This window comes from Pistacia vera, unplaced genomic scaffold, assembly GCF_008641045.1.
Source record: "Pistacia vera cultivar Batoury unplaced genomic scaffold, PisVer_v2 Contig754, whole genome shotgun sequence".
Taxonomy (NCBI): domain Eukaryota; kingdom Viridiplantae; phylum Streptophyta; class Magnoliopsida; order Sapindales; family Anacardiaceae; genus Pistacia; species Pistacia vera.
In genome coordinates this window covers 529,635-557,426 of record NW_022196617.1, presented here as the reverse complement: position 1 = coordinate 557,426, position 27,792 = coordinate 529,635, and the positions used below count along the sequence as shown (strand labels likewise).

The following is a 27,792-nucleotide window of genomic DNA, read 5'->3' as shown; positions in this document are numbered from 1 at the left end:
TTCGCCCTTAGCTGACTTCATATTGCCGTTCACCGATGCCGATTTGATCTCTCCAATCCAGCCAAACTTCAACTCTCTGCAAAGATAAAAATTAACGAGACAGGGATAGACCTCCAAAATTTCCCATGGGTTCTGTCATCCCCGTAACGGGGACGAGGCGGGGTGGAGAGTGATTTTGACAGTGAGTATCGGGACGGTGAATGAGATCCCTCCCCGCCCCACCCCACATGCCTACATATTGGCACATGAGCCTACACAAGGTGACAGAATGCTCAGCAATACTTGTGCCTTACTCTTTCATTAGTAACTCAATGGTTTTTATCATTCAAATATTCTTTGACCGCGAATTCTTAAGCTAAGATTTTTGATATAGAAATGGGAGATTCAGAATTCGGATACAGAGATACTTGCAAGATTTAGAAGGTATATTAAACCCTGGTCAAAGAAGAAAAGGTTACTGAAAGAGATAGCTAGAGATAACTGAAAAGTTCAAAGTTTGATTGCATTTAATTTAATACAAGGTAAAATATGAAAAAGTAAGGCAAAAGAGAGGGATATTATCTCCCTTCCCTTTCATTTTGCTGATTAGTGTTCACGTTACTGAAGACATCCATGAGAATAAAGTATGAGAGAATGACAAATTAAATATGGAAATATATTTTAGTCCAAAAATATCTTGAAGAAAATAATGTTGATACTTTGAATCTCACCTGACATTATTCACATGCTCCACTTGCTCTCTGGTCCCAGCAATGCCACATAGATCTCTTCAAGGTCCATCAGGAGATGCTACAAAACTGTCTTGAACCTTAAATCGGTAAAGTGTAAGAAATTTAATTATACTAAATCTTTATCCCACTTAAATTTCATTGAACAATAATGATCCATTTCTGAGCCATTAGTTGAAACAGTTATTCAGTATTTAGTAAATTTTGTTACTGAAAGCAACATAGTTCTTTGGGAATATAAACTGTAATATTTTGCTGTCTGGGTGGTCAGCAACCATATCAAAATGAAAACTTGTCAAAATCTCTACGGAAGTGGACATGAAGACAAGAAAGAGTTTGAAAATCTTCTGTCACATTAAGTTTTAAGCAGACTGTTACAAATCACAACACTTGTGTATTTTATATCACAAAATGTATTGCTTATGCTTTAGATGCAAGAAAAAGTATTGGGAAAAAGTAACTTAGAATATAAAAGAATATGACAATTCAGAAGATGGGAATTCTGGAACTCCTGCAAGATTCCAAGTTTTGGTTTATTTTTCATAACTTCTTTGCAATCATATGTAGGAAGAGCAGTGTTTTTAAATCCACTGTCGGCGTTAATGGAGTTAATCTAATCACTCAAAATCTCAAAGACCACAGGCACTGAATGCAGTGTCCTGTTAAGGGCCAGTATATTGTTTGTGAAATGGCTATTTTACAGCAATGAAATTTTGGAAGGGTTAAATTTGAAACCAACCTTTCGTTCAAAGAGATCAAATCAGTTTTCTGATGGACCCCTGATAATCAAATGGTATAACCACAAGGGACAGAAAGGGAAAAGACACGCATGACAGGTGGAGAAGCGGTACAACAAGCATGAAGAGTTTGTTAACGAAGAAATCAAGGAAATAAAAGGAAAGGAGAGAGAATAGGTGTGATATCAGAGAGAATATTGTGGAATTTGTTGGGAGGAGCTGACCCTTGAGATCAGCCTGTGCTCATTTCTTTATTGTTGTTCTTAATACTATTTGCATTTACATTTACTTTCATTGTAGTTTTGTCACAGATTATTAATACAAGTATCATTACAATTGAGTCGATCCTTGTTTGTATTCTGATCCTTGATTGATTTTGGAATGTCGTGATTGATTGAATGTGGGAGTGACTGAATATTCTCAGCTGGTTCCATCAAAATGGTATCAGAGCCAAGAAGGATTCAGGGTATGGTTGGTACAAGGATGGAGAATAGAATAGACAATGTTGAGAAGGATGTTGCCAAAGTGACCGAGATGGTGAACGCAATGAGGGAGATTTTAATGGATATGCAGAATTGGATGCGTAAAAAGGATGAAGAAGAAGAGGAACGAAGAAGAAATTTAGGTGGAAATTCGAGTCGTGGAAGGGTAGAACACACTGAACACGAACCCCACGAGAATCTCGGAAATCAGGGAAGAGCTAATGGAGGGGGACACACTGAAGACAGAATGCATGAGAACCAGCGAGGTAACCCATCAGGAGAGGAATGGAACCAAGGTGGTGAAGGATGGTTTAGACGTGACTGGAAGGGCCGGAAACTGGAGTTGCCTATTTTTTTCTGGTGAAGACCCGTACGAGTGGATATTTAAGGTAGAACGCTACTTCACTTTCAATCAGATCGCTGAAGAGCACTGGGTGGTGGCAACCGCGCTTTACATGGAGGGAGAAGCCCTCCATTGGTACCAATGGCTGGAAACCAGATTGATGGTAAATAACTGGCAGGAGTTCAAAATAGCCCTTTCCCAAAGATTCAATGGAACACAAGAGGTGAGTCCCTTAAAGCTACTGATGGCCACTAAGTAAACAGGAATAGTATTGAAATATCATCGCAAGTTTGAAGAAGTGGCGGCGTTAATGGCCGGTGAAAAGGAGGAAGTGCTCACTGCTACCTTCTTGAATGGGCTCAAGCTTAAGGTGAAAGCTAAAATAAAGCTTCAGCAACCCAACCTTATAACACGGCCCAACTCACTTGTTAGTGTGACATAATTGGCCCAAAGAGTGGAGAAGCGAAATCGGACTGTGGAAAAGGCCAAACTTAGGCCTGCTTGCTCAAATAAGTGGACCTAAGTTGCTTTTGGGCCACAGACTTATGCCTAGTCAGCCCGACCTGAAGAACCCAACACCCAATTGACCCAACCCAATATTCCACTTCCCACTCAGCTCCAAAACCATTTACACGACGTAACCAAAACAAGACTTACTCCAACCCCAACTCATCCTCGTCAATCAACTTCCGACCAAGCCCATTCCGATGAGATTTTCCTTTCCGGCAAATGATTGAAGCTGAGATCCAAAGAAAGAGAGAGAAGGGCTTGTGCTACCGTTGTGATGCGAAGTACTCACCGGGTCATCGATGTGGGGATAAGCAAGTGCAAGTATTGTTGATGGAGGATAAGGACTCAGAAATAAATGAGTTTGTCTGCAGAGGAACCCAATGGAGAGGAAGAAATATCAAGAACCTTGGAGTTTTCCATCAGTTCGGTGGAGGGCATAAGTGGACCCAAAACTTTGAAGCTAAAAGGAGAGATCACAAGGAAGAGTGTAGTGGTTTTAATTGACAACGATGCATCTCACAATTTTATCAATCGATAGGTAGTTGAAGAGCTAGGACTTCCGATAGCTTCAACCAAACCTTATGGAGTCAGGGTAGGGGATGGTTACAGAGTAAGTTGTCAGGGGGAGTATCGCAAGGTGAAGCTGCAATTGCAAAATATTTCAGTGTTCCAGAATTTCTACCTCTTCGATATGACCAATGCTGATGTTATTCTAAGTGTTGCATGGCTGGAAACTTTGGGAGAGATTACCACGAATTGGAAAAAAATCCGTGATGAAATTCAACCAGTTCGGAAGCGTAGTAGTTCTGGTTGGGGATCCCTTTCTGAGTAGAACAAAGTTGTCACTAAAGAAGATACTGAAAATGTTGCAGTACAAAGGACAAGGCTACTTATTGGAATTTAACAATTTGCATTATCAGGAGGGCGAAGACACAACAGGTGATGGTAATCTTTTGGCCTTGTTAAAGGAGTACCAGACCTTATTCGCACCTTTACCGGGGTTACCACAGGTAAGAGAATACGATCATGCTATCAGACTAGAACATGCAACCCCCGTCCCTAATGTCAGACCCTACCGGTACCCATAGTACCAAAAGCACGAGATAGAAAAGATTATACATGAAATGTTGGTTTCAGGAATTATTAAATCGAGCATCAATCCCTTTTCTAGCCCGATACTTTTGGTAAAAAAGAAAGACGGAGGATGACGTTTCTGCATCGATTATCGGGCGCTTAATAAGGTCACCATACCCAATAAATTACTTATTCCAATAGTGGATGAACTATTTGATGAGTTAGGCGGTGCCACTATGTTTTCAAAACTCGACCTCAAGTCCGGGTATCATCAAATGCGGGTCAGGGAGGAAGATACCCATAAGACAGCCTTCTGCACACATGAGGGGCATTACGAATTTCTAGTAATGCCCTTTAGGTTATCAAATGCCCCGTCAACCTTCCAAGCTCTCATGAATAGCATCTTTAAACCATACTTACGTAAGCTTATCCTGGTTTTTTTTTTTTTTATGACATATTGGTTTACAACACTAACCCGGAGACACATTTGCACCATTTGAGGATCACATTTCAGATATTACTGGACCATCAGCTGGTGGTTAACAGAAAAAAATGCACATATGGGCAGTATCAATTGGAATACTTAGGCCACATCATTTCCGACCAAGGTATTGTCGTCGACCCTTCCAAGGTGGAATGCATATTGAAGTGGCCTGTCGCAAAGGATGTCAAAGCCCTTTGCAGGTTTCTAGGACTGACTTGATACTATCAAAAATTCATCAATGGATATGGGACAATCGCCCTACCTTTAACCAATCTTCTCCGCAAGGATTCCTTTGTTTGGACTGAATTAGCACAGAAAGCATTTGAAGAGTTTCAACGTGTTATGACTACCGTCCCGGTCCTCGTAATGCCAGGATTCTCAAAGACTTTCATCATTGAGACAGATGCTTCAGGATACGGTATCGGGGCTGTCCTAATGCAGGAAGGCATGCCCTTGGCATTCTTGACTCAAGGACTTTCCACTTGCTTACGACTTCAATCGGTATATGAGGGAAAGTTGATGGTGGTGGTTCTCACCATCCAGAAATGACGCCATTACCTATTCGGCCGACATTTCATCATTAGGACCGATCAACGAAACCTCCACTAACTGAATGAGCAAAGGTTATAGGGTGAAGAACAACACAAATGGATAATCAAGTTGCTCGGGTTGGACTATGAAATCCAATACAAGCCAGGGTTAGAGAATAAAGTTGCTGATGCCTTATCTAGACATGATGGTACTGTTAAGTGTACTGCCATTTTGGTCTGTTACTTTGCAAAAAAAGAAGAGTGGGCAAATGCCATTCAATGGGACAGCAAACTGCAGAAAATTTGTCAAGACCCGATTACTGATCCTTCCAGTCATCCACATTTCAGGTTAGTGGGTTCTTTACTCTACTATGACGACCGCCTTGTGTTGCCCAAATCCAGTTCCCAAGTGCAGTAGATTCTGCGGGAATTTCACTCCTCCCCCGCAGGAGGTCATTCTGGTTATTTTCGCACTTACAAAAGATTGGCGCAAGTGGTCTTTTGGGAAGGTATGAGGCAAGATGTCCAGGCTTATGTTAAGGCTTGTTCTGTTTGCCAACAAAATAAATATGATGCATTGCAGCAGCTTCTGCGGGAATTTCACTCCTCCCCCGCAGGAGGTATTCTGGTTATTTTCGCACTTACAAGAGATTGGCGAAAGTGGTCTTTTGGGAAGGTATGAGGCAGGATGTCCAGGCTTATGTTAAGGCTTGTTCTATTTGCCAACAAAATAAATATGTTGCATTGCAACCTTTGGGCCTTTTACAACCTTTGCCTATCCCGTCTTAGGTTTGGGAGGACTTATTCATGGATTTTATTGGAGGACTTCCTAAGGCTCATCGGGTGGATACTATTTTGCTCGTGGTGGATCGCCTTACGAAGTACAGCCATTTCCTCCCCTTACGCCACCCATATACAGCTCAAGAGGTCGCCAACCTGTTCCTTACAGAAATTGTCAGATTGCATGGTTTTCCTTGCACCATCATCTCTGACCGAGATAGAGTTTTCATGAGCCTTTTCTAGGGAGAAATGTTTAAACAGTACGGGACACACAACTCCACATGATAACAGCCTACCACCCTCAAAGAGATGGTCAATCGGAAGTTGTCAATCGTTGTATCGAAACTTATCTCCATTGTTTTGCAGGTCATCAACCTCACCATTGGCCCAAATGGGTGGATTAGGTGGAGCATTGGTTTAATACCACTTATAACCGCTCTTCGGGAATGACTCATTTTAAGGCTCTTTAGGGCCGAGACCCTCCCATCCTTTTGAAATATAGTGAAAAATCTTCAGTTGTGGATGTTGTAGATCAGCAACTAGCGGACCGCAATACCATTTTGGATGATTTAAAACTGAATTTCACTAGAGCCCAATAAAACATGAAACAATATGCCAATGGTAAATAGCGAGAAGTTCACTTTGCCGTAGGAGACTCCGTCTACTTGAAACCCCAACCTTATTGCCTTAAGTCTCTAGCCTGTCGAGTCAACGAGAAGTTCAGTCCCCACTTCTACGGACCCTTTCCCATCGCTACAAAAGTTGGTCAGGTTGCTTATTGCCTCACCCTACCCTCCATAGCTCGAATACATGATATTTTTCACGTCTCTCAGCTGAAAAAAAAAAGCCACTTCTGCACCCCTGGCAACCCAGCCCCTTCCCGACATCCTTACAGGTGACCTGGTTTTGCAAGTTAAACCTAAACAGGCCTTGCGTAATCAACGCCTACTGAATGGTAGCTATGAAGTCTTGATCAAGTGGAAATCGCTTCCCCATTGTGACAACACTTGGGAGGATTATGCCTTCATATGTAGCCAATTCCCTTCTTTCCACCTTGAGGACAAGGTGGCACTCCTTGGGGAAGGTAATGATGGACCCCCGATAATCAAATGTTATAACCGCAAGGGGCAGAAAGGGAAAAGCCACGCATGACAGGTGGAGCAGCGGTACAACAAGCATGAAGAGTTTGTTAACAAAGGAATCAAGGGAATAAAAGGAAAGGAGAGAGAATAGGTGTGATATCAGAGAAAATATTGTGGAATTTGTTGGAAGGAGTTGACCCTCGAAGATCAGCCTGTGCTCATTTGTTTATTGCTGTTCTTAATACTATTTGCATTTACATTTACTTTTATTGTAGTTTTGTCACAGATTATTAATACAAGTATCATTACAATTGAGTCGATGATCCTTGTTTGTATTCTGATCCTTGATTGATTTCGGACTGAATAATCTCAGCTGGTTCCATCATTTTCCCTTTCAAGGCAGACAGTTTTTCCAACATTTTTGCATCTTTGTTTAAACCCTGAGTTTGTAAAGGCCTATATCTATCTGCCTTTATCACTTGTCAGCTATGAATCCTTACAAAACTTTAATTCTAGTGTCAGAGTTTGAGATTGAAGTTGGCAAAAGGGACAGAAGACTGCCGAAGAATGCCTACAAGAAAGCTTGATAAGAGGGCAGAAATGAGGGCCAAAGAATATCAAGCAAAAGAGAGAAAATTGTATTTTGTATATCATATTCTGTAATGTACATTGGCCAATTTATACAGTGGCTTTGAATACAATAAGGAAAGGAAATAATACTGTAAAGGAAAAAACAATAAACTCTTAATTACAAAATATTACAATCAATCGAATCAATCACTGCTTGATTCCAACATGGATATCCTCAGCATTCCATATTTCATCACTCCCCCTCAAGTTGGTGGTTTGTAGATATCGAAAACCCCAAGCTTGCGTAATAAATAAGAATGCTGACGACTACACAAAGGCTTCGTGAATATGTCTGCTGGTTGTTCCGATGTTCGTATGTGCCTAGTCCTGATAATCCCTTCCTGAATTTTCTCCCTGACAAAATGACAGTCAATTTCTATGTGTTTAATTCTTTCATGGAAAACTAGATTTGCCACGATATCAATAGCAGCTTTGTTATCGCAGTACAAAGTGACTGGTTTTCCTGTTTTTACTCCCAAGTCTTTGACTAATCCAAGAATCCAGACAATCTCACAAGTTGTTTTTACCATTGCTCTATATTTTTCTTCAGCTGAAGAAAGTGATATTGTTGATTGCCTTTTTGTTTTCCATGATATAAGAGATCCTCCAATTTTAATGCAAAATCCTATAAGAAACTTTCTGGTCATGGGACAAGTACCCCAATCTAAATCGCAGTAAGCTGTGATGTCGAAATTCTCATCTCGAGGTAAGAGAAGTCTTAATCCAGGACATCCTTTTAAATATTTAAGCACCTTGATTGTTACGTCCATATGGGATTGTTTGGGTTGATGCATGAACTGACTTAGTATGTGGACTGCATAACTTATGTCAGGCCTTGTCATGGTGAGATAGATAAGTCTTCCTACGAGTCTCTGGTAGGAAGTTAGATCTTGTAACAGAGTGTCATTTTCTGAAGAGGCTGTCTTACGGTCATATTGCTGTGATGTGAGCTTGATGTTTTGTTCCACAGGGATGATGCTGGGTTTGCATGCTGCTAAACCAGAGTCGAATACAAGTTCTAAAACATATTTCTGTTGACTTAGAGAAATACCTTCCGGGGATCGTGCAATCTCAATGCTCAAGAAATATTTTGGTTCCTCCAGATCTTTTATACGGAAATGTTTGTTGAGATGTTCTTTTAGGGTGCAAATGCTACTCTCATCGTTCCCAGTGATTAAGATATCATCAACATAAATAATAAGAGCAATGACAGTGGTACCTTTGTGCCATGTGAAGAGAGAGTAGTCATGCTTAGATTAAGTGAATCCCATATTAGTTAGAGCCTCTGTGAATTTTGCGTTCCATTGCCGTGATGCTTGTTTCAAACCATATAAAGACTTGTGTAGACGACATACCATATTCTCCCCCTGTCTACGAAGGCCGGGAGGAAGGTCCATATAAATTTCTTCATGAAGATCTCCGTGGAGAAAGGCATTATGAACATCCATTTGGTGAAGGGACCAATCACGAAGGGCAACAATGGACAAGAAAGTCCGAACAGTGACATGCTTGGTTACGGGAGAAAATGTGTCTTGGTAATCAAAACCTTCTCGCTGGGTGAAACCTTTGGCAACGAGATGAGCCTTGTAACGCTCAATGGAGCCATCATCACGATGCTTGACCTTGTAAACCCATTTGCAACCAATGGGTTTCCTATGAGAGGGACGAGGAACAAGATCCCAGGTGTGATTCTGAGATAGGGCACTGAGCTCATCGGCCATGGCCTGACGCCAATGTGAATGGGAAACAGCTTCAGAGTAACATGATGGTTCCTGGTGTGCAGAAATCTGACTAATGCAAATCCTGTGGGCAGGGGATAGTCGATCATAAGTAACATAGTTGGAAGTAGGGTAAGTAGTACCTGTGGTAGGCTGGAGGGCAGGACAAACATAGTCATCTGTCCAAACAGGTGGGCGAGTAACCCTTGTGGAACGTCTCTGAGGAGAGGCAGGAACAATGGGTGTATTGTCCAGGGGAGGTGGATCAGAAAATTGGTTCTCTGGAGATGAAGTAGGAGAAGAACCAGGAAGTTGTGTCTCTGTAGAAACTGATTTAGAGGTGGACTGGGAGGGTCCCATGTTTGGAATGGGATGCATGGTATAATAGGGGTTGAACAAGTCTGCTGTGGAAGTATCTTCGAAAAAATTGGAAGACTATTGGGTGTCGTCAGATGGATACCTGTCTAAAAGAGGAAAAGAATCTTCATGAAAAACCACATCCCTAGAAACCAGGAAGTTCTCTGCGGTGAGATCATATAGGCGATAACCTTTCTGATGCATTAGGTAACCCATAAAAACACAGGGAATAGCCCGAGGAGAAAATTTATCATTCCTCTTTAAATTTGTAGAGTAGCATAAACACCCAAACACTCGGAGATGATCAACTGTAGGTGGTTTACCAAAAAGTACCTCATAAGGTGTCTTACAATCTAGAGTCCGACTCGGCATTCTATTGATCAGGTATGTGGGCGTGACCATACATTCGCCCCAAAGGGTAGTAGGGATGTGGGCTTGGTGTTTAAGGGCACGGGCGACCTCTAAAAGATGTCGATGTTTTTGTTCAACAATGTCATTCTGTTGAGGGGTATAGACACAAGAGCTTTCATGGATAATACCAAAAGAAGAAAAAAGTTCCGAACATTGGGTGTTGAAGAAATCCCTAGCATTATCTGTCCGGACTCGTTGAACTGAAACATCAAATTGGGTTTTGACCATAGACAAGAAATGTCTGATATGAGTGAGTGTCTGGGTTTTAGAGTGCATGAGGTAGACCTAGGTTCCCCGAGAGTAATCATCTACAATGGTAAGAAAATATCTAGAGCCATCGTGATTGGCTGTGTGATATGGACCCCATATGTCCATATGAATTAAGGAAAAATACGGTTTGTGGAAGGTGTGTGTTTGGGAAATTTTGTGCAGGACTGTTTTGCGAGAGGGCAAATGGGACAATTGGGTTGTGGAATAGATGCACTATGACCCAGGCGTTGATGCAAAATAAAAGAAGTTTTATTAATGTTAAAAAGACTGTTACAAGACTTTGAAGTTTTAGCATCAGGAGCACCTATCCAATAATAAAGGCCTTGGTGAACTTTACCCGAGCCCATCAGTTTCCCAGTCAAACGGTCCTGAAATTCACATTTGTTAGGAAAAAAATTTTAAGAGACAGACATTATCTTGACAAAGTTTCGAAACAGAGATGAGATTGAACCGAAAAGCAGGAACAAACAAGACATTATGCAGAATGAGATGTTTATTTAGACGAATAGTGCCTAATTGGGTAGCTGGTGCATGTGTCCCATTTGGCATGCGGACCAATGTGTATGGTATGGGAAATGTTTTTGAAAAATGCTTGGGATCGCAAACAATGTGGTCACTGGCCCCTGAATCAATTATCCAAAAATTCTCTTTTGTAATATTGGAACAAAAGGATATACCTGCATAGGATGTGGAATTGGGTTGTGGACTTTGATTGAGCAGTTGCAGGATCTGACGATATTGTTCTTGGCTAAACATAGGGACCGCAGCGGTACTCTCAGAATTGACAGGGTGACTTACTTGATTGGCGGTGGCAGATCTAGACCATTGATTTTGGTTGTGGCCATGGAGTTTCCAACAAGTTTCTCTTGTGTGGTTCCTCCGTTTGCAAAAATCGCAATAACGATTTTTGTTGGACTTGAATGACCATTGGGAAGAATTAAAATTTGTGACGTGGGCCGGATTACTGCCTGAGTTTGGGCCAGCTGCAAAAATATGGCTATTTCTGGAGTTTGGGTTGGGAACCAAATTTGGGCTCAAACGATTATTAAGCCTAGTTGGACTTGAGCCGTTGGATGAGGGGATCACATCTGGACCGTTGATTCCCCCATATAAATTATTATGTTCACCAGTATTGTGCCCTAGCCTCCCTTTGTCATGTCCAGTGTTCGTTTCAGGTGGTCCATTCTGTCGCCGTTGGGAATGGACAGAGAAGGCAGCCGCTTCAGTTCTGGATTAGGAGTCAGACGAAGCCGATCTCTGGCTTTCGTCTTGGACGGCCAGTTGATAGGTGCGCCGAAGAGATGGCACAGGAGACGTAGCCAATATCTGCATGCGAAAAGCCAGAAAACTGTCATTTAAACCAAGTAAAAATTGTATTAACCTGTTTTGGTCTTTCAGGTGTCTGATCTGGTGAAGAATCGTGGATGGCCCTTCAATCGGTTCTTCAACAGCATCGAGCTCATTCCAAATCGCTGAAAGGCTATTGAAATAAACCGTGACTGGAAGATTGTGTTGTTTGATTTCCAGGAGGTTTTTACGCAAAGTGAAAAGCTTTGCTAGATCGAGTTGGCCATACATCTCGCAGATGTTCGTCCACATCTCATGAGCGTTTTCTGTCTGAGGCAAGCCGACAACAATCTCCTGGGTTAGGGAGTTGCTGATCCAGGCACGAACAAGGGTGTTGCATCGAATCCAGTGATGGATTAGATGCTGTTCAGCGGGTTGGAGAAGGGTTCCATCGATGAACCCTTCTTTGTTTTTTGTTACCAGAGCACGCCGGAAATCTCTGGCCCAAGTGGCATAGTTTTGAGATCCAGCCAACAGCTGTTTGACGAGTACCAGTTTCGATCCATCGAAAACCGACGAGAAAAGGGCATCCCCTGGTTCCGGTCGGCCGGTGGCGGCTGGAAGAATTTGAAAAATCGGGTTAGGGCTTTGACCCATAAACCCAAATGGGAATGGGCCGGGTTGAAAACTGGATCCGGGTTGTTGGTTGGGCTCTGGTGGAGGATTTGGATCAGTGTGGGTGTTTGGGCCTGGTAGAGGATTTGGACCAATGTGGGTGTTTGGGCCTGGTGGAATTTGGTTGTGTGGGCCTTCATTTGTGGCTATGGATGCTGAGTCTGGTATTGTGGTTGGGTCCATTTGTGATGAAAAAAAAAAAAACTAATTCTATTGCTTGTTATGCAGGTTTAGGAAAACAATGGTTTGGAGAGGATTGTAGCGGAAGCAAAGGTTTGCTCTGATACCATGTCAGAGTTTGAGATTGAAGTTGGCAAAAGGGACAAAAGACTGCCGAAGAATGCCTACAAGAAAGCTTGATAAGAGGGCAGAAATGAGGGCCAAAGAATATCAAGCAAAAGAGAGAAAATTGTATTTTGTATATCATATTCTGTAATGTACATTGGCCAATTTATACAGTGACTTTGAATACAATATGGAAAGGAAATAATACTGTAAAGGAAAAAACAATAAACTCTTAATTACAAATTATTACAATCAATCGAATCAATCACTGCTTGATTCCAGCATGGATATCCTCAGCATTCCATATTTCATCATCTAGTTATTGCTAGTCATAAATTGAGATGTGAATATTTTATCTAAGGGCAATTCTCAAGCTGTTGATGGTAGCTTATACAATTCCTTCAGTACATTTCTGATGTTCTTCCTGAGTCATATGCTATTTTTTCAAGTAATCTGGACAATTGGGCTATCATGTCATCAATCTGTTCAATAATTTATTAAATCTAGGATTTACCAAGGACGTTGGAAACTTGCTCGTCCAAGGGGAGAAGAATGTGCCGTCGGTGGGGAAAAGCGTTGCTTATCTTGTTCTTTTCGTTAATTCTGCCTCGCTTAGGCAAATTTCTCAAGTGATATTAGAATTAGATAATGTGGGTCACATGTCAGCAGTCTGTTTCATAATCTATTGAAATTAGAGTTTTCAATAAGGACATAGCAGCCTGTTCTTCCCCTGTTCTCGGCGGAGACAAGCATGTCATCAGTGGGGAAGAGCATAAGTTGTCGTGTGCTTTCATTACTTTGCCTCTCAAAATCTTCTATTTGAATTTTAGTTACTTCAATTTTGCTTAGTGTAATATTTTGTCAAAATCAGGAGAAGGAGCAGTAAACTGGAGGAACAAGTTGTCTGCTTTTGATAGATCTACATTAGATTTCATTAAACATCAATCAATCTTGGTATAATATTATTTCCTGTCACGAAATTTTTACAAAGACATACTATTATATGCAATATGCCTGTGGATTCTCTTCATATGCAGCCAGGTGACATGTTGTGATAACAATCATTACGTTATAAATATTGTAATACTTCAGAAAGGAATTAAAAATGATGCAATTTCTGGATAAATTAGTACTAGCTTCTGATCTGGTATAAAAAAAAAATTACATTTGATTGAGATAATGCAGCACTGTACTTTGTGTAACTTCATCTGATTTGACTCTGAACTTCCCCTTTACTAAAGGGAAAAAAGGGAAAAAAAAAAAAAAAAAAAAAGGATGGATTCTCCTCACTTTTATACAGATATGCTTTATTTCCCACAGTTTTTTTGGTTGAAAAAGAGACGGTAGGTAAAGCCTAAAATAGCCATTGAAATTTAGTTCAACGAGCCTAAAAGAATTGTTGTTGAAAAAAGAACACCTTGATTATACAGAATCCATAGCACTAGAAAAGTTTTGGTGACTTTATATAAAGTTTTCATCACTTAGGAGAATGGTTGATACTTGTGTTTTTTTACTGTTCTATTTCAGTCTTGTCAATAGAAATGTAGTCATCAACAGAGTAAAACTTATAAAAGTGAACTTATAACATTAATCAAATGTGAAAATGATAGCCTCAAATACTCTTTTCAAAGTTATAAACAGAGTAAAACTTATAACATTAATCAAATGTGAAAATGATAGCCTCAAATACTCTTTTCAAAGTTAGTAGCAGGGGTGGGAGACTTTCTTGACAACTCATGAGAGGAGAATTAAATTATATTTGGAAAATCTTGAGTTTACTTAAGCTCAAAGCCTCTATAATTAAGTAAGAGTAAACGACATTTTCCCACCCAAGGTTTGGCGAATCTCTGTGCCCACCCCTGGTTTCATAAATTACAGATTCCCACCCTTAAATTAATACCGATACTTTTCTCTCAAAATAACCCCTACATCTCAAATTTCTCTCAAATAACCCCCAGAGGATCCCAACCAAGCCAAGAATCTAGCCTAATTCCGGCACCATTGGACCTCCCTAACACCACCATCAGCATCCTCTTATCCTCCTCACCCGATTGCAACTCGGCGAGGTGCCAGAATTTGGCTGAAAAGGTGCGACAAAACGCGAAAACCTAAGGGAGAGGCGGCGATGATCGGTAGGCAATTGCGGTTGGCAATGTTGGGGTTTTTGATGGGGGAAGCCAATGATGCTATTGGTGGTGTTAGGGGTGGTTTCCAGTGCCGAGACCCATTGGAATTTGGATGAAACGCCGATTGAAACTAAGAGTAGCGGCTGGCGATTGGGGGGTTCAATAAAGAGAGGAGGTTAGGGGTTTTGATGTGGGGGTTGAGGGGATTGTAATGATAGTGTCAAGAGAGGTCAGCTGCGTCGAGAACAAGTCGGAATGGCTTGAAATCGCCGGTGGGATGAATTTGAGAAGTCAAGGGTTATTCTGAAATTTTTCGATGGGGTTAATTTGAGAAGTGAAAGGTTATTTTGAAATTTTTATCTTTGAAATGACCATTTTATCCTTTTAACTATTAGATTAAACAGTTATCTGCTAATTTAAAGGTGGAAATATGTAATTTATGAAACCAGAGGTGAGAACTTGTAGATTTGCCAAACCTTAAGTGGGCAAATGTCGTTTACTAAATTAAGTATGAGTAATGCTACAGTTACCGACGGGTGTGCACCGAATGACGTGAAAAATCCTAACCGTTGATTTATTATCAGTTAATATTAATCAACGGTCAGAATTTTCCACATCAGTCGGTGCACAAATTCGGTGTAAACTTTTCGATAACTCTATCATTTTCCATTAAGTAATAACTTGTACAGGTACAAAAGGAGGATAGCAGAGTGGCGCTTACACTTTTTATAGACAATAAAACCTCCGATAACTAAACATGTAGGATTTAACTTTTATTGAACAAATAAAAGACTTCAGTGGTTTTTTCCACATAATATTACAGTATTATGATCAACAACTCTGGTTCAGTAAATGATACCTCTTTCTCCTTCATGGTGGTTTTTTTCACTTTTTATTAGTAACATATTCATATGCTGCAAAGTTTAGGTCTTTCTTGGTCTCCACAGACTGAAATCCTTGAAGCAGATAGTGAACAAACCCCTGCTTCATTTGCTGTTTTTTCTTGAAGTAAACAACTGCTGAGACTGTTTACAGTGAGCAATTGCTCCCTCGATTGAATTTTCGATCTCCGAATTCGCACTGCTACTCCTCTTGAGCAACTGTAAATCATAAAACCTGAGTGAACTGAATGAAAAAGATGAAGATGAAGAAGAACCAGATGAAGATGTAGATGTTGATGAAGATAAACACTTCATTGCAGAATGCCTTTGAATTGCTCCTGAGAAGGACCTTCTGTGGACATTATTAGCACCATCCTCAACCATCTCCTTTTTAATGTTCTTGGAGAAAGTAGTAGGTATCTTGTATCTATCATTACCAATTTTTCCAAACGGGGACTTGCTTAAACAAGTGTTGCCTTTTGAAATATTTTCTGGCTCAACATCACAAGCTGCTTTGGCGCAGAACTCATCCGAACAGCCGGACTTACCAAACAAAGACATGAGATATGCCCGCGATGCTTTGAGCTTTTGACCCATTGAAGATTTCTTAATCAGCTTGAGCTTTCTGTTCCAAGACTTCTTTGACTGATCACCATCAATGAAACCACTCATTTCAGTCGACCAGTCAAAGAAGTATTCATCTGAGTTAATTTCACTACTAACTCTGGAAGACTCTGACGGCGAAACATTACAAGATTCTAATGGGGTACTCGTATTAGTTGTAGTAGTACCAGAGCTAGTAACAAAAGGAATGACACAGCTTTCTTCAGACGAATCTTGTGTTTTTTTCTCAGAGGTAGTGAGTTTTTGAACCATTAGTAAACGAGGAGGAAGGTGAAGAGGAAGGAGTTTACCCTTATAAAAAAGATCATCGGCAGGAGTAGTTGTGGACTCTCTGTCATGAGAAACAGAACACATTTGGAACTCAAACTCCCTGCTGTGTGGTGGAGAGTTGATGGAGTAACACAAGAACTTTGAGGAAGAACTAACCTCTAAATCAATATAATCATCTTCTACATGATTACATAAAGCTTGGTTTTTGGCCATCTCATGTGAACTATTTTCTCTTTCTCTCTCTGCTTGTGTGTGAAGATGCTTATGGAGAGCTGAGCTTGGTGAATGAGGAGGAGGGCAGACAGTGCATCACTTAAAAGTAAAGATGTAGACAACTTAGAAAGTGAAAAAAATTATATTGAAAACCATTGTCAGATTTTTCTTTTCTTTTTTCAATATCTTGAATGGTTCCAAATAGTAAAATGCAGATACAAATGTGGATTCAGCAGCTAGACACTCAGTGACCTATATGTCTTTGCTTATATCTTTTTCATCAGTATATATGTGGCTCCTATACAGTTACTTTTGTTTGAATTATGTTTTTTTATCTTTTCGTTTCACTTCTATCTTTTCCAAAACTTAAATTTCTGCATTCTAATGGTAAACTATTCAAATTCTTTTCTTTTTTTTTTTCCTTTACCCTTTTCAGATTGAGACTTCTTGTCACCAAAAATCAAAGTTTCAGTACTTTTAACATGTAGCAGGATTATGTGAGATCAAATCATGAATCAGAATCATTATAATTTGGTAAGGACTAAAAACCAGTGGATAAACTAGCTGGAGTACTCTTGTTTGTCTTGTTTAGTTTTCCAAGCTCTCATGCGTTGATGATTTGATGTTATGGTATTCATACTTTGAATTTGAAACGTTTTATGCAGAAGTGTGAGTATCTTCCACTACAATGGAGAAGGGGACAGTGGGTTCTTTTGTTTTTATTGATAGTTTCAATGTAATTGACTCTTCAAAGCCTATTCAACAGTGTTGAGAAAATGAAAGTAGAGTGGAAATGTATTAATCAGCATTCATCTTATTTGAAATCATGATATTGACATGCATAAAAGTGTATCCACTTAGGAGTAATTAATTGGGTTGAGTTTGAGCCCTCCTTGGGTGTTAATAAAAGTAGCCACTAGAATTCTTACTCGACGGTAGTCTCAAAGTCTCGAAAGATTAGTTAAGGTATGCGTAAACTGGCCTAAACACTCCGATCATAGAAAACAAAAATAGGTTGAGGCTTTTTAATTTCCTTAGTTTAACTGTTTGCTTTTTTTTACCCCTTTACAAATCTACATGTGCTCATGCTCTTTAGTCGTTAACTCTCATAACTTTGAAGACTTTAATTAGGAAAAAATCTGACATGTCTATTTTTGACGCCAGAAAAACAATACATATTAACTTACATTGTCTCAATTTTGTATATTTAATATTATTGGACGGCTTTCACAAAAACCATTAATTGATATTAAGAAAAAAAAAAAAAATCCAAACACACAATAGTTTCACCCAAGGTTGATAATTTTATTATTATTATTATTATAGAAAGTATCTTAGTCAGTTTGTAACCGCATCTCAAGTAATCCTCTAAATTTTGAAACTGTTGATCAGGTAAGAACCAAAGAATCCTAATAGCCACCTCTATTAATGCCCCGGAGACTGGAATTGTTTAATTTATTAGTAACTAGAGCTGTATATCATGATATTATAGTTGAAGTAGAAGTGGAAAGGTTGTGTTATTATTCCTAAACATCCACACACTTCTCTGCAACAAAAACTTATAATCATTATCATAAAAAAGTAACCCATCTCTCGAAACCTAGTTTTTTGAACTCTCAATTCATAAATTCAATAATAGAGTGTGTGAGTGTATGTTTTACACAGGAAAGAGGGAGAGATTTGGTTTCAGTTTCAGCATTTTAATATTCTAAGTTTTGCATTATTTAATCTATAGGCTAAGAAGAATCATGTGTATAAGTATAATATCTTCATTTGACTAGGTCAAAATGACAGATTTCAACCTGCTTAGCTTTGATTATTTTTATGTCTATTGAATGTTTAACTAGAGGTTGGCTGTTGACCTGACTAAGAACAAACATAAAGGCCAACATTTGAAAGTGGGGGTAACAAAAACAAAACATTGAAGAATGGAAAATGACTTATCCAAGGCTAGAGGGCATTTATTTGTCCCCTCTTTCACCACTTTATTATTGAACTAACTATGGCCTAGGTTATATGTTTCTTCAATTTAACAAACGTTTATATAATCGATTAATTTAGAAGTTTTTACTGTTTAAAACCTAGAATACCCCTCATTTTGGTGTTGTCCTAGTTTTCAAAACCTAAATTCTGCCCCCAAACTCTCTGTTTCTTTTTAACGACTGTTACAATCAAGAGATATATCCCATTACTTTAAACTGATACAATTATAGCAATAACCCAATTCTGTTGGTTCAATTCATTCATCTTAGACATAAATCTCATCCATTTTTTATTTTGGGATTTCATCTAAACATAAAGTTTTACATGTCATCTTCATTTTGAAAGTCTATTAGAAATATAGTCATAGTTGTTTGTGGATCTGACAAGCACATGAAGCAGATGGGCACGTGATGCTGATCTGACCATGCTAAAAAGTGGTGTTCATGTTACAGTGACTGAGTTACGCAGGCTCAGGCTCAGGCTCAGGCTCAGGCTCACCCTTTTAAGTTTTAACCTTGTCATGATGGGTTTTATTCTGTGTGAGACTTGTAGAATACTTCCACACATGATGCGTAATTGGCTACTAAGGAAGCACCCCTGTTAAAAGTCACACTCAAAAGAGATTAAAGCATTTTGGGAAAGTGCCGATAGATGCTTCACTTTAAACCTGCTTTTCTTTTTAGGTCATACCATTGCTTTTGGATTCCGAACTCAGTACTCCTTTCCAATCATTGTTGAATCACATTTCAACTTAAGCTATCTCAATACGCAATTACATCATCAAACTATCTCTGGGTGATCGAGTAGTTCAATATGAACTCTTAAATGTATTACTTAAGAGTAATGAGTTCAAATCCCTTCTCGATTGTTAATAGAGATAACCACTAAAGCTTTTACCCGGCTAGTGATTCCAGGGTCCTGAAGTCAGACACTCCCGATCATCCAAAAAAATAATTATCAATGAATTACCTACGAAATATAGCATAATATAAGTCTATATTTTTATAATATCTCTCTGTTTAATACAAATGAAAATAACACAGGCATAGGGTTAATAATCACACTCATTTCAATCATGTTCCTTCAAACTCTAAATGGATGATGAAAAGAATCAAGACCATTAAATTAAAAACATGTTTAACCAAATGAAAGAGAGGGGCTAACAAATGCTCCCTGCTCAATTGAACCTTTCTGATATCTTGTAATGACTAATCCAGGAATTCATTTATAAGTGAGAGTTACTTCCACCAGGCAAAAGCCGGCTGGATAAATAATATATGAATACACATAACATAGAGTTATCTACATTTGGTCATCAGATTTTAGATCATACACATCATATAAATCTATGAAAATCCAGTTCCATCGTAAATTTCCTTTGAATTTGGATTTGGTATGGAGAAATCAGCGCTTCTCAATGTGTATCACCGTGCTATAAAGTTAGATAACAAAGAGATATCTATACTAAGTATCTCTCCTGGTTGGTCAACCACTGATGTGTAGATCCTTGTCAAATGCATCAAACTCCCAATCAATAATCTCCTCCGAGGAGTTGTCTCTGCTACTCCTCCCAAAACCTGAATCTAGTTTCTCCAGTTCTGCAGTCACATCCGACACTTTATCTCTCTTAATTGAGTAAAACTCAATTTTCTCTCGTTTGTTCTTCTGTGTTTTAGAATTTTGGCCAGAGGTAGGAGATGAATTTTTAATGGGCAATGGCAATTGTGGTCTTCGTGTTGGAGTCTCAACTTCCAAAGTTGGTCTCTCAATGGATTCAAATTCCTCTTTTATTTTTGCGAGAGCATCAAATAGCTCTTTGACCCTCTCAAATTCTTTCCTGGATCAAGAGTATAGAATGTTCCATTTCGACCAGATTAGGTCAATGTGTTACATGGCAGTGAATGTAAAAGAAGGAAAAAGAAAAAAAGCACAAAGTGAAGATTAAGTGAACCTGTAAATGCCTTCACTCTGCATGTAAAACTGCTTTTGCATTGCATCCACTATGCTTAGCGTGGTTAAAAACTAGTAGAAAGGGAGGGGGGAAATAATAAGGAATACATCTCATAATAATAGGAAATAAGCAATAACCATGACAGCGTCAGACCCAATTGCTGCCACTACAAAATAATATAACTCTTTAGGATGATACATTGGGGGAAAACGGGCATAATACAAATTCATAAATAAAAAAGGAATAGGAAAAGTAAGCATTTTGTTTTTAAAACAGTAGCTGAACTCCCCGTACATTAACAAAGGATAGGAAAAATAAACATTTTGATTTTAATCAGTAGCTAAATTATGTAAGAGTTTATGCAAATGCATATGAAGATGCATCATTACCTTTGCTTCAAGATTCAAATATTCCTCTTCAAGACCTTTTCTTATAATTATTGTTTTTGGACTTTCCTTGTCTATCCTCCGTGCTATTTCTGACCTGATTTTTAAAAGCAATGAGGATTCTTCATTTAATGGAGCAATAAACAAGTAAAAGAACAGAGCATGATACCCTTCATTTAATCGCAACTTATCCACAAGTTTATGGATACTTGTGATTGAGAGTCCAAGTTGTTCCTAATTAAACACACACGCCCACCAGAAAAAACAAAGATGCCTTTTAGAAAAAAAGGAGAATATACACAAAAGTTATAAACAGCAACCAGCGATACATAATTACAGAGCAATCTTAGCAAGTCTACCTTGTAGGCAGAGAGAAGATGAATAACCAGAATCACAAAATGATCTCCATATTTCCCCAAGTCGCCACTTGAACATGTGCATATGTTAAAATCATCAGAAACAAAAAATAAAAATCATGATAGGTTAAGAGGTGAACATGTGAATGCAAGTGAAAAGCACAAAGCAAACAATGAGATATTAATCCAATCCCTGATTTTTGAGAGATAAGAACAGCATGAGATTCATTACTGAGCAGGACAAAACAGAGACATACTTGACCTGCTTCTCCTTGCTATCATTTTGTGCTGTCTGGAGATTCCAGGTGTCTTCCAGAAAATTAATCCATGTATTGACCACATTTGCTTCTGTTTTACATGAAGCACTTGATCTTGAAAGCTCATCTTCCTATTATAAAACATTTTGAAAACAGACTAGGGATTACTAATAAAATGGATCCACATTAGTTTCTAAATTTTCTGTGCCAAATATGGATTACAAATTCTTAAAACACTTAATATCAATAGTTCCTAAAGCAAAAACGAAAGTAAGGATACCTTTGATTTCAAGTGCATTAATATCTCATTGCTGGCATCATCAAACTGCTCTCGTTCTTCCCTGGCATTACGAAGGCGAGCACGAGAAACAGCCAATGAGGTGCTGACCTATACCAAACACCATGCTGTGAATTTAGCCAGTAGACGATAGGAAAGAAACTAATCAGACTAACAAAACTTGTTGGACTGATGTTGCAAAATATGAAACGGTGGTATTCACACTAGTGATTCACTTTCACGGGTCACAAAACACACAGCTTTAGGTAAATAGCAACAAAAATGACAGAAATGAAAGGATATGGATAACTAAGACTCAATTGAGTAAATATCAAACATCACTAAATCTTGCAAAAGTGTTTATGCTTTTGACAATAACACAAATAAAATCACATGGAGATAAAACTTAAGAACCTTTTTCAATTCAGTTTCAAGTTCATCCTTTTGCTTCTCAAACTCTCGAATCTCGGTGGCCAACTCCTGGAAAATGCTATGACATGTGTGTTTAATATTTCTTGGAAAAAACTAGATCAGAAACAAATAACCTTCCTAGTGAGCATGGTGTTAAACATAAATAAATAAACAAGCATTCTCAATTATCCAAATAAATTAGCCCCAAGAAGGCTTAACTTTCAATTTTCATTTACTCAAAAATATATTCTTGAAATGAAGACAGATTTTCCTTTTATATTTGGGACAGATGAGAGAGATTATTTTAGCACAGGTGTGAAACTTCCTACAAGTACCACTTGATTGGAGCTTTGCAAAATTTGACTAACAAGTAACAAGAGATGCAGAACTAGCATATAAAGATGCAAAGATTCAAGAAACGATTGGAAAACAGAGATCTGCCAGTAGAATCTAGTAGTATTTAAATTAATGTCCCCAGGTAAGTTGAAGGAGGTGCACCAGTTAGGCAGCTCACCTTCTCAAGTTGGCCAATTTCTTTGGCTTTTGCCAAACGGAAGTTAAGTGCTTCTTCTTTCTGAGATCTGATTAAAAAGATGGGAGTCAAAAGTATAAGAATATCCTATACTTAAATAAAATGCTGTAGAGGTCAAGAAGCAACAAAAAGGAAAATCAATGGAAAGAAAGAAATGGATATTAAGAAAAATCCATATAATGTTTGACATTTTCACTGTTGTTATTAACTTCATCTGAGATAATGTTTATTGTAGTAACTACACATTTTAACATTGTTCAACTATGAGTTAAAAATGGTTAGGAATTCCACTTTACATGTCATGATCTAAAAGAACCTGATTTATATTATCAATAAATTAATTAATTTCTCAAGCTCGATATGCAAATAGAATAACATTCATATTTAAGAAAAATAAACATTTCTTATCCGGATAACAAAAGGACCACTCTAACTACATATGAATTTTCAAAATATAAGCCTGCAAGCAGCCACACAAGCAAGCATACAAGCTTGCTCATGAGAACTCTCATGCCCCACACAAGTTTTGCTGACATAGTAACTCAAAACTGGATTCCCATATTCTTTCTCATTTCTTCTAAGTACGGTCCAGATACTCTCTCTCTCATACACACAGGCAAAGTCAATTACAAGTACAAGAACAAGGGCATACACACAAAAGCAGTTCTGAGATAGTTTAATAGAAACCTGTGGTCTAAAATGCGCTTTTCAGCTTGTGAAGTTGAGTTAGCAAGTGATTCTGCGAATATTTTTAATTTATGAACCTACAAGATAAACAGATCATGGATCATTATCGACAACAGTAGGAGCAGATTAGCGATATTAGGCATGAAGTAAACAAATGTAAGACCAAGAGAAACCATTTCCGGCTGCCATAACCATAAACTTTTAATGGATAGATAGCTTGTAGAAGAACTTATTGGCAAAATATAGAAAATGGGATCATAATTATTTATTTTATTAGTTTGTGTAGACATGGCCCAATATTATGTTTGAATGAACTTGTTTACCCCAAAACATATTTGAAAAATGCTTTGTTTGAAAGTAAAACGTGTGCATGTGCATTTTCCAACACACCCTTTTTAAACCTAATAAAATCATTTATACTTGGATAGTTAGTTTACGTTTGGTAGGATGGATCTTTAACCAAATTTGACAATCATATATTTCAACCAGATGTGTGATGTATAAAAGGCTCCATTGTAAAACTTTGAAGCAGAACAGATATTCACTCATCAAAATGGTTTAATCAACAGCGTTGTGCAACCTGAATCATTATGACTGTAAGGAAGATAACAGGGAAAATTGCATGGCTCAAAGAAAATGGATCCTCAACACAAAACATGTTTCTGTTGAAAGCATGGGTCTGTTGAAAGCATGGAGATACATTGGGTCTGTTGAAAGCATGGAGATACATTGTCCTCGCCTTACACAAATACTAAACTAGAGTTTAGAGGTTGTGTTGAAAAGAGAAGAAGCCTGATGTTTTATTTCTGGACTATTCCTCCTAAACAAAAATAAAAAAGCTACTTGGCTCAGAACCATTCAAACTAATCCTAACATCAGATTTGGTCACTCACTTTAGAAACACCTTCGTTCTTTGTCAACCTAAAATGAGAACAGTTAACTGATCAATTGTCATGGTCTCTCAAATTTTGGTTGATGCTTCGCTGGGAACCAACTTTCCTCTTATAAACAAACGATGAACATCTTTTCAGGAGGAAAATTTTGAAATAAAAAAGTTAAATTAAATTAAATTACAGATATCAAAAGAAACTCAAACCTTTTCAGCATGAAGTTCTGGAGAATCCCCATTGCTTAAAAACTTTTTCTTTAACAAGAGTTCTTCCAACTTGGAACACAGTTGAATTTGCCCAAGAGCTTCTTTTAGATCCTGCAGGAAATGCCAAGCAACATGTTCAGTTAATATGCATTTTAGATTCTGACTTGGAAGCTGCCTGATCCCCCCTAGAAGCATAAAACTGAATAGAAGAGGTAAGACCCAGCAGTATAGTGACAGATATATACAATCAAAATATTTGAAATGAGCTACAGAACTAGATAAGTTGCTTTGTTTTCATGGTATTAAATAAACCTTGGATGTCACCGCAATAGGACTCTAGATAAAGTCCGACTAACAGACGTAGCTACAAGATATATTTATATCTATATAACTAAGCATTCATGATTAATTGAATCAACCTTACCTCTTCAGATAATTTATCACTTTCATTCGAGAGCTGCTGAATTGGCTTTATTTTATCAAGTTTTTCCATTAGACTGCAGGCTTCAGCATCTATTCTGAGAGCAGAGAGCAAAAACAAGTGGAGGTAAGGAATTAAATTTCCATTCTTAATCATCGTGTGTCAGTAAAAAAATTTCATCAGTTCAATTGAGCAAGGTCAAAAACCAATAGCTCGAGTACAGAAAAGACCCCTTATCTGCATTACGTGTCGCAGACTAACTGAAATGCAAATGAAATTGAAATTTAGTGAAGATCTTAAGCTAGAAGAAATGTGTATTCATGTATATTATCCTCAACCACCTTAATAGATCTGCATTGATCTTCAGGCCTGCAATTGCACCTTGAGCATATTGGAGTAACTCTTCTCGCTTTACCTGAAGTGTGAAAAGGGGGGTTATAAGTTCCCAATATTAACACTTGTTATATTCTGGATCACCCAGGATCATGTTGTTACGACCCATTCTAAGAACATAAGATTGAGAGCATCTTTAACAAAATGCATGCATGCTCCTCTCCAGTTCAATATCTTTAAGAGTAGAATTAGTAGTAAATTTTCACTGATATTTGCACATGTTTGCCAAAGGCACATGGTAGATGACCTTACCAGTACTTCGTCCTGGTAATTTGAGAATGCTGTTGCTAAATCATGTATGCTACTAATTAATGCATTGTGAACTTCCTTTCCTCCTGCAAGACAAAGCCTGTATATAACCAAACCAAAACAAGTTTAAGTAGAATTCAAAATATATGAAGCTGGTAGCACTAAATCCTTAAAAATATGTTCATGTTTTCTTCGAAGAAACCAAAAAGACAACTTCAAGCCACAACGTCACCAGCAAAACCGTAATTAGACACTAAAAATAAAGTAGAAGAGTGAGAAAGATCACCCAAATATCTCCAGTAATAGTGAAACTTCCTCCTCGGTTGGTTCTTCAAGAATCTGAATCATACAAAAGTATAAACCTGCGGTTAAACTCAATGGATCAGCAAATACAAAGCCCAGGTAAATACTTGAAATTAAGACATTATACTTAAAGGTGATTAGTGAGTATAGAAATGCTATGGCTTTCTGGGAGCAATCCCAAATTTCACCAAACATGTAATTAGAGCTCAAGCTGGCAGAGTAGAACCCATTCAGTTTATGAAAAAAAAAAAAAAAAACTATAAACAGAACAGTATTATAAATACACAATGCATTATTCTTACTACTATTAAATGAAAAAAATGAAGTGAGAGACGCAATCAAATGGAAAATTGAATCAACCATGAATATATAAACACCTTTCTTGAGTTTGAAGTTAGCTATGAAAAATTCCCAAATATAAATTGATATTAAACAAAAGTGAAATTCTGTATAAATACAGATTGTTCTACAAGGTCATAACTTGCATTTTATAAGAGTTATGAAGTTCAAACAGTAGCTAATAGTATCATCCAAGAACACCAAGTAAATCATTAGTCAACCTTTGCTCTCCTTACCAAAATGACCACAATTTGCTTCCTTATTGATCTCAATCAATTCCTAAACACTTAATCATCGAGATAGAATAAATGTGTTACAGTCACCTTAATTTTGAAAACAAAGTTTGTACTTGGCTTTCAATATGCTTTATAGGCCTCTCATATTAACAGATTTCCATTCAGCTTGAGAGCCCTATATTACTTTATACGAGTATTCAAAGAAGAATTAATATATGCATACACTATAACTTAGTCTAGAGTGGATTAAAATTCAGTTGTCTATCCAAGCTAATTGATACTTATTGAACTTACCATCGACATTGTTACACCTTCAAGAGCTTGACTGTAAAGGAAAACATCACCAAAATTCCTCGGCTCACAATCCATATCAGGGTCCGCATAATAAACCTGATCACATTGACACACAAAATTATCAATCATCAAAAAACCAGAGCGACTTTACAAAAAGATAAAGAAAAAAAAAACAGAAAAAGAAAATAACTCACCAACGTAGGTTTCCGAGGAGAATCTTTGGACTCATCAGAATTGAGCTGGTCTTGAGAATCTTTTGCAAGATAAAATGCAGCTACTCTCTCGATTTCTTTTAAAGCAACCAACCATCTTCTTAGCATCTGAACTCTCTCTATCCCTCTACACGACACCGAAACTTCTTCCAATGTTTTCACCGTCTGTCTAAAGCTTTTCAAACTCCTAGCGCCCTAAGTCGCGAAAACAACAAACACAAACACTTCAAAAGCAGGCTAAAAAATTTCTTAAGGTTTGATGAGATAGGATAAGAGGATATCAGTCAAGAGTAAAATTACAATGCGGTCCTGGATGAGTTTAGCGCCTTCAGTGACGGCATTTCCGGCTTGTTGAACCACGGAATCGGCAACGCTCCAAACGGTGCGTGTGAGGTTGTTGTTTCCGCCAACTTCGACGGCCTTATTCACCGCGGTTTTTAGCCAAGACATGTCAGATAATCCGGGTATTAAATGTTGATCTTGTAGACTTCTTCTGTTCTATTTCGTGTTGCTTTGTTTATTATCGTAATGAAAAATGGAAATGGAAACCTATTCATGAGCCGTTGTGGTCATTTCAAATGTTTATGAGAAAAATTAGAAAAGTCGAGCGTAAGCGCGTTTTCTGGTTTTAGCACGAGTCATATGCCTTTAGTTTCGCGTCCTCGTGATCATGTTTTGCATCTTGTCTAGCTACTGTTTAACCACGTCACCTGTTGACCTTTTTTTGTTGTATTCTGGGTTGACTTTAGTTGGGCCGGACTGTAAAAAGCACACGAAAGGCCTGGCCCATATTACCTCTTCAGCGGTGTAGAAGGATTCCTGCTAATGGGCTTGGCCCATTCTCTCTTACATACCATGTTACCGTCAAAATTCATTGCAAGTCGCTTTATTAGTTATTTTTAAAAACAAAAA

The 27,792-nt window shown here is 38.2% G+C and overlaps 2 protein-coding genes across 3 annotated transcripts; both read right to left on the bottom strand.

The window, feature by feature from the left end:
- Nucleotides 1–15,426: 15,426 nt before the first annotated feature.
- Nucleotides 15,427–16,551, bottom strand: LOC116115866 (probable membrane-associated kinase regulator 4). The gene has a single exon (XM_031401994.1). The coding sequence runs from the start codon at nucleotides 16,495–16,497 to the stop codon at nucleotides 15,496–15,498; it is 1,002 nt and encodes a 333-aa protein (XP_031257854.1). The 5' UTR covers nucleotides 16,498–16,551; the 3' UTR covers nucleotides 15,427–15,495.
- A 2,952-nt stretch (nucleotides 16,552–19,503) lies between these two features.
- On the bottom strand, nucleotides 19,504–27,479 carry LOC116115848. 2 transcript variants are annotated; one of them, XM_031401977.1, is made up of 18 exons: nucleotides 27,181–27,479; nucleotides 26,863–27,075; nucleotides 26,669–26,764; nucleotides 25,783–25,835; nucleotides 25,500–25,596; nucleotides 25,196–25,269; nucleotides 24,858–24,951; nucleotides 24,434–24,544; nucleotides 23,338–23,414; nucleotides 22,633–22,699; nucleotides 22,122–22,187; nucleotides 21,711–21,818; nucleotides 21,431–21,561; nucleotides 21,177–21,243; nucleotides 20,987–21,051; nucleotides 20,821–20,914; nucleotides 20,432–20,502; nucleotides 19,504–20,317 (listed from the first exon to the last, which is right to left on the bottom strand). In XM_031401977.1, the coding sequence occupies exons 1-18, from the start codon at nucleotides 27,328–27,330 to the stop codon at nucleotides 19,966–19,968; spliced, it is 1,986 nt and encodes a 661-aa protein (XP_031257837.1). In that variant the 5' UTR covers nucleotides 27,331–27,479; the 3' UTR covers nucleotides 19,504–19,965. The 2 variants fall into 2 exon arrangements, 1 of the variants encoding a protein (XP_031257837.1); XR_004125733.1 differs by lacking the exon at nucleotides 20,987–21,051 and having other exon boundaries at nucleotides 20,250–20,317.
- Between the last annotated feature and the right edge of the window lie 313 nt (nucleotides 27,480–27,792).

Coding starts and splice junctions, on each gene's coding strand:
- LOC116115848 (XM_031401977.1), bottom strand. CDS start 27,330: ATGTCTTGGCTAAAAACCGCGGTGAATAAGGCCGTCGAAGTTGGCGGA. Junction 21,244..21,430: donor AGCAAGGAGAAGCAGGTCAA/GTATGTCTCTGT, acceptor CACATGTTCAAG/TGGCGACTTGGGGAAATATG. Junction 20,503..20,820: donor ATTTGAATCTTGAAGCAAAG/GTAATGATGCAT, acceptor CCTTTCTACTAG/TTTTTAACCACGCTAAGCAT.
- LOC116115866 (XM_031401994.1), bottom strand. CDS start 16,497: ATGGCCAAAAACCAAGCTTTATGTAATCATGTAGAAGATGATTATATT.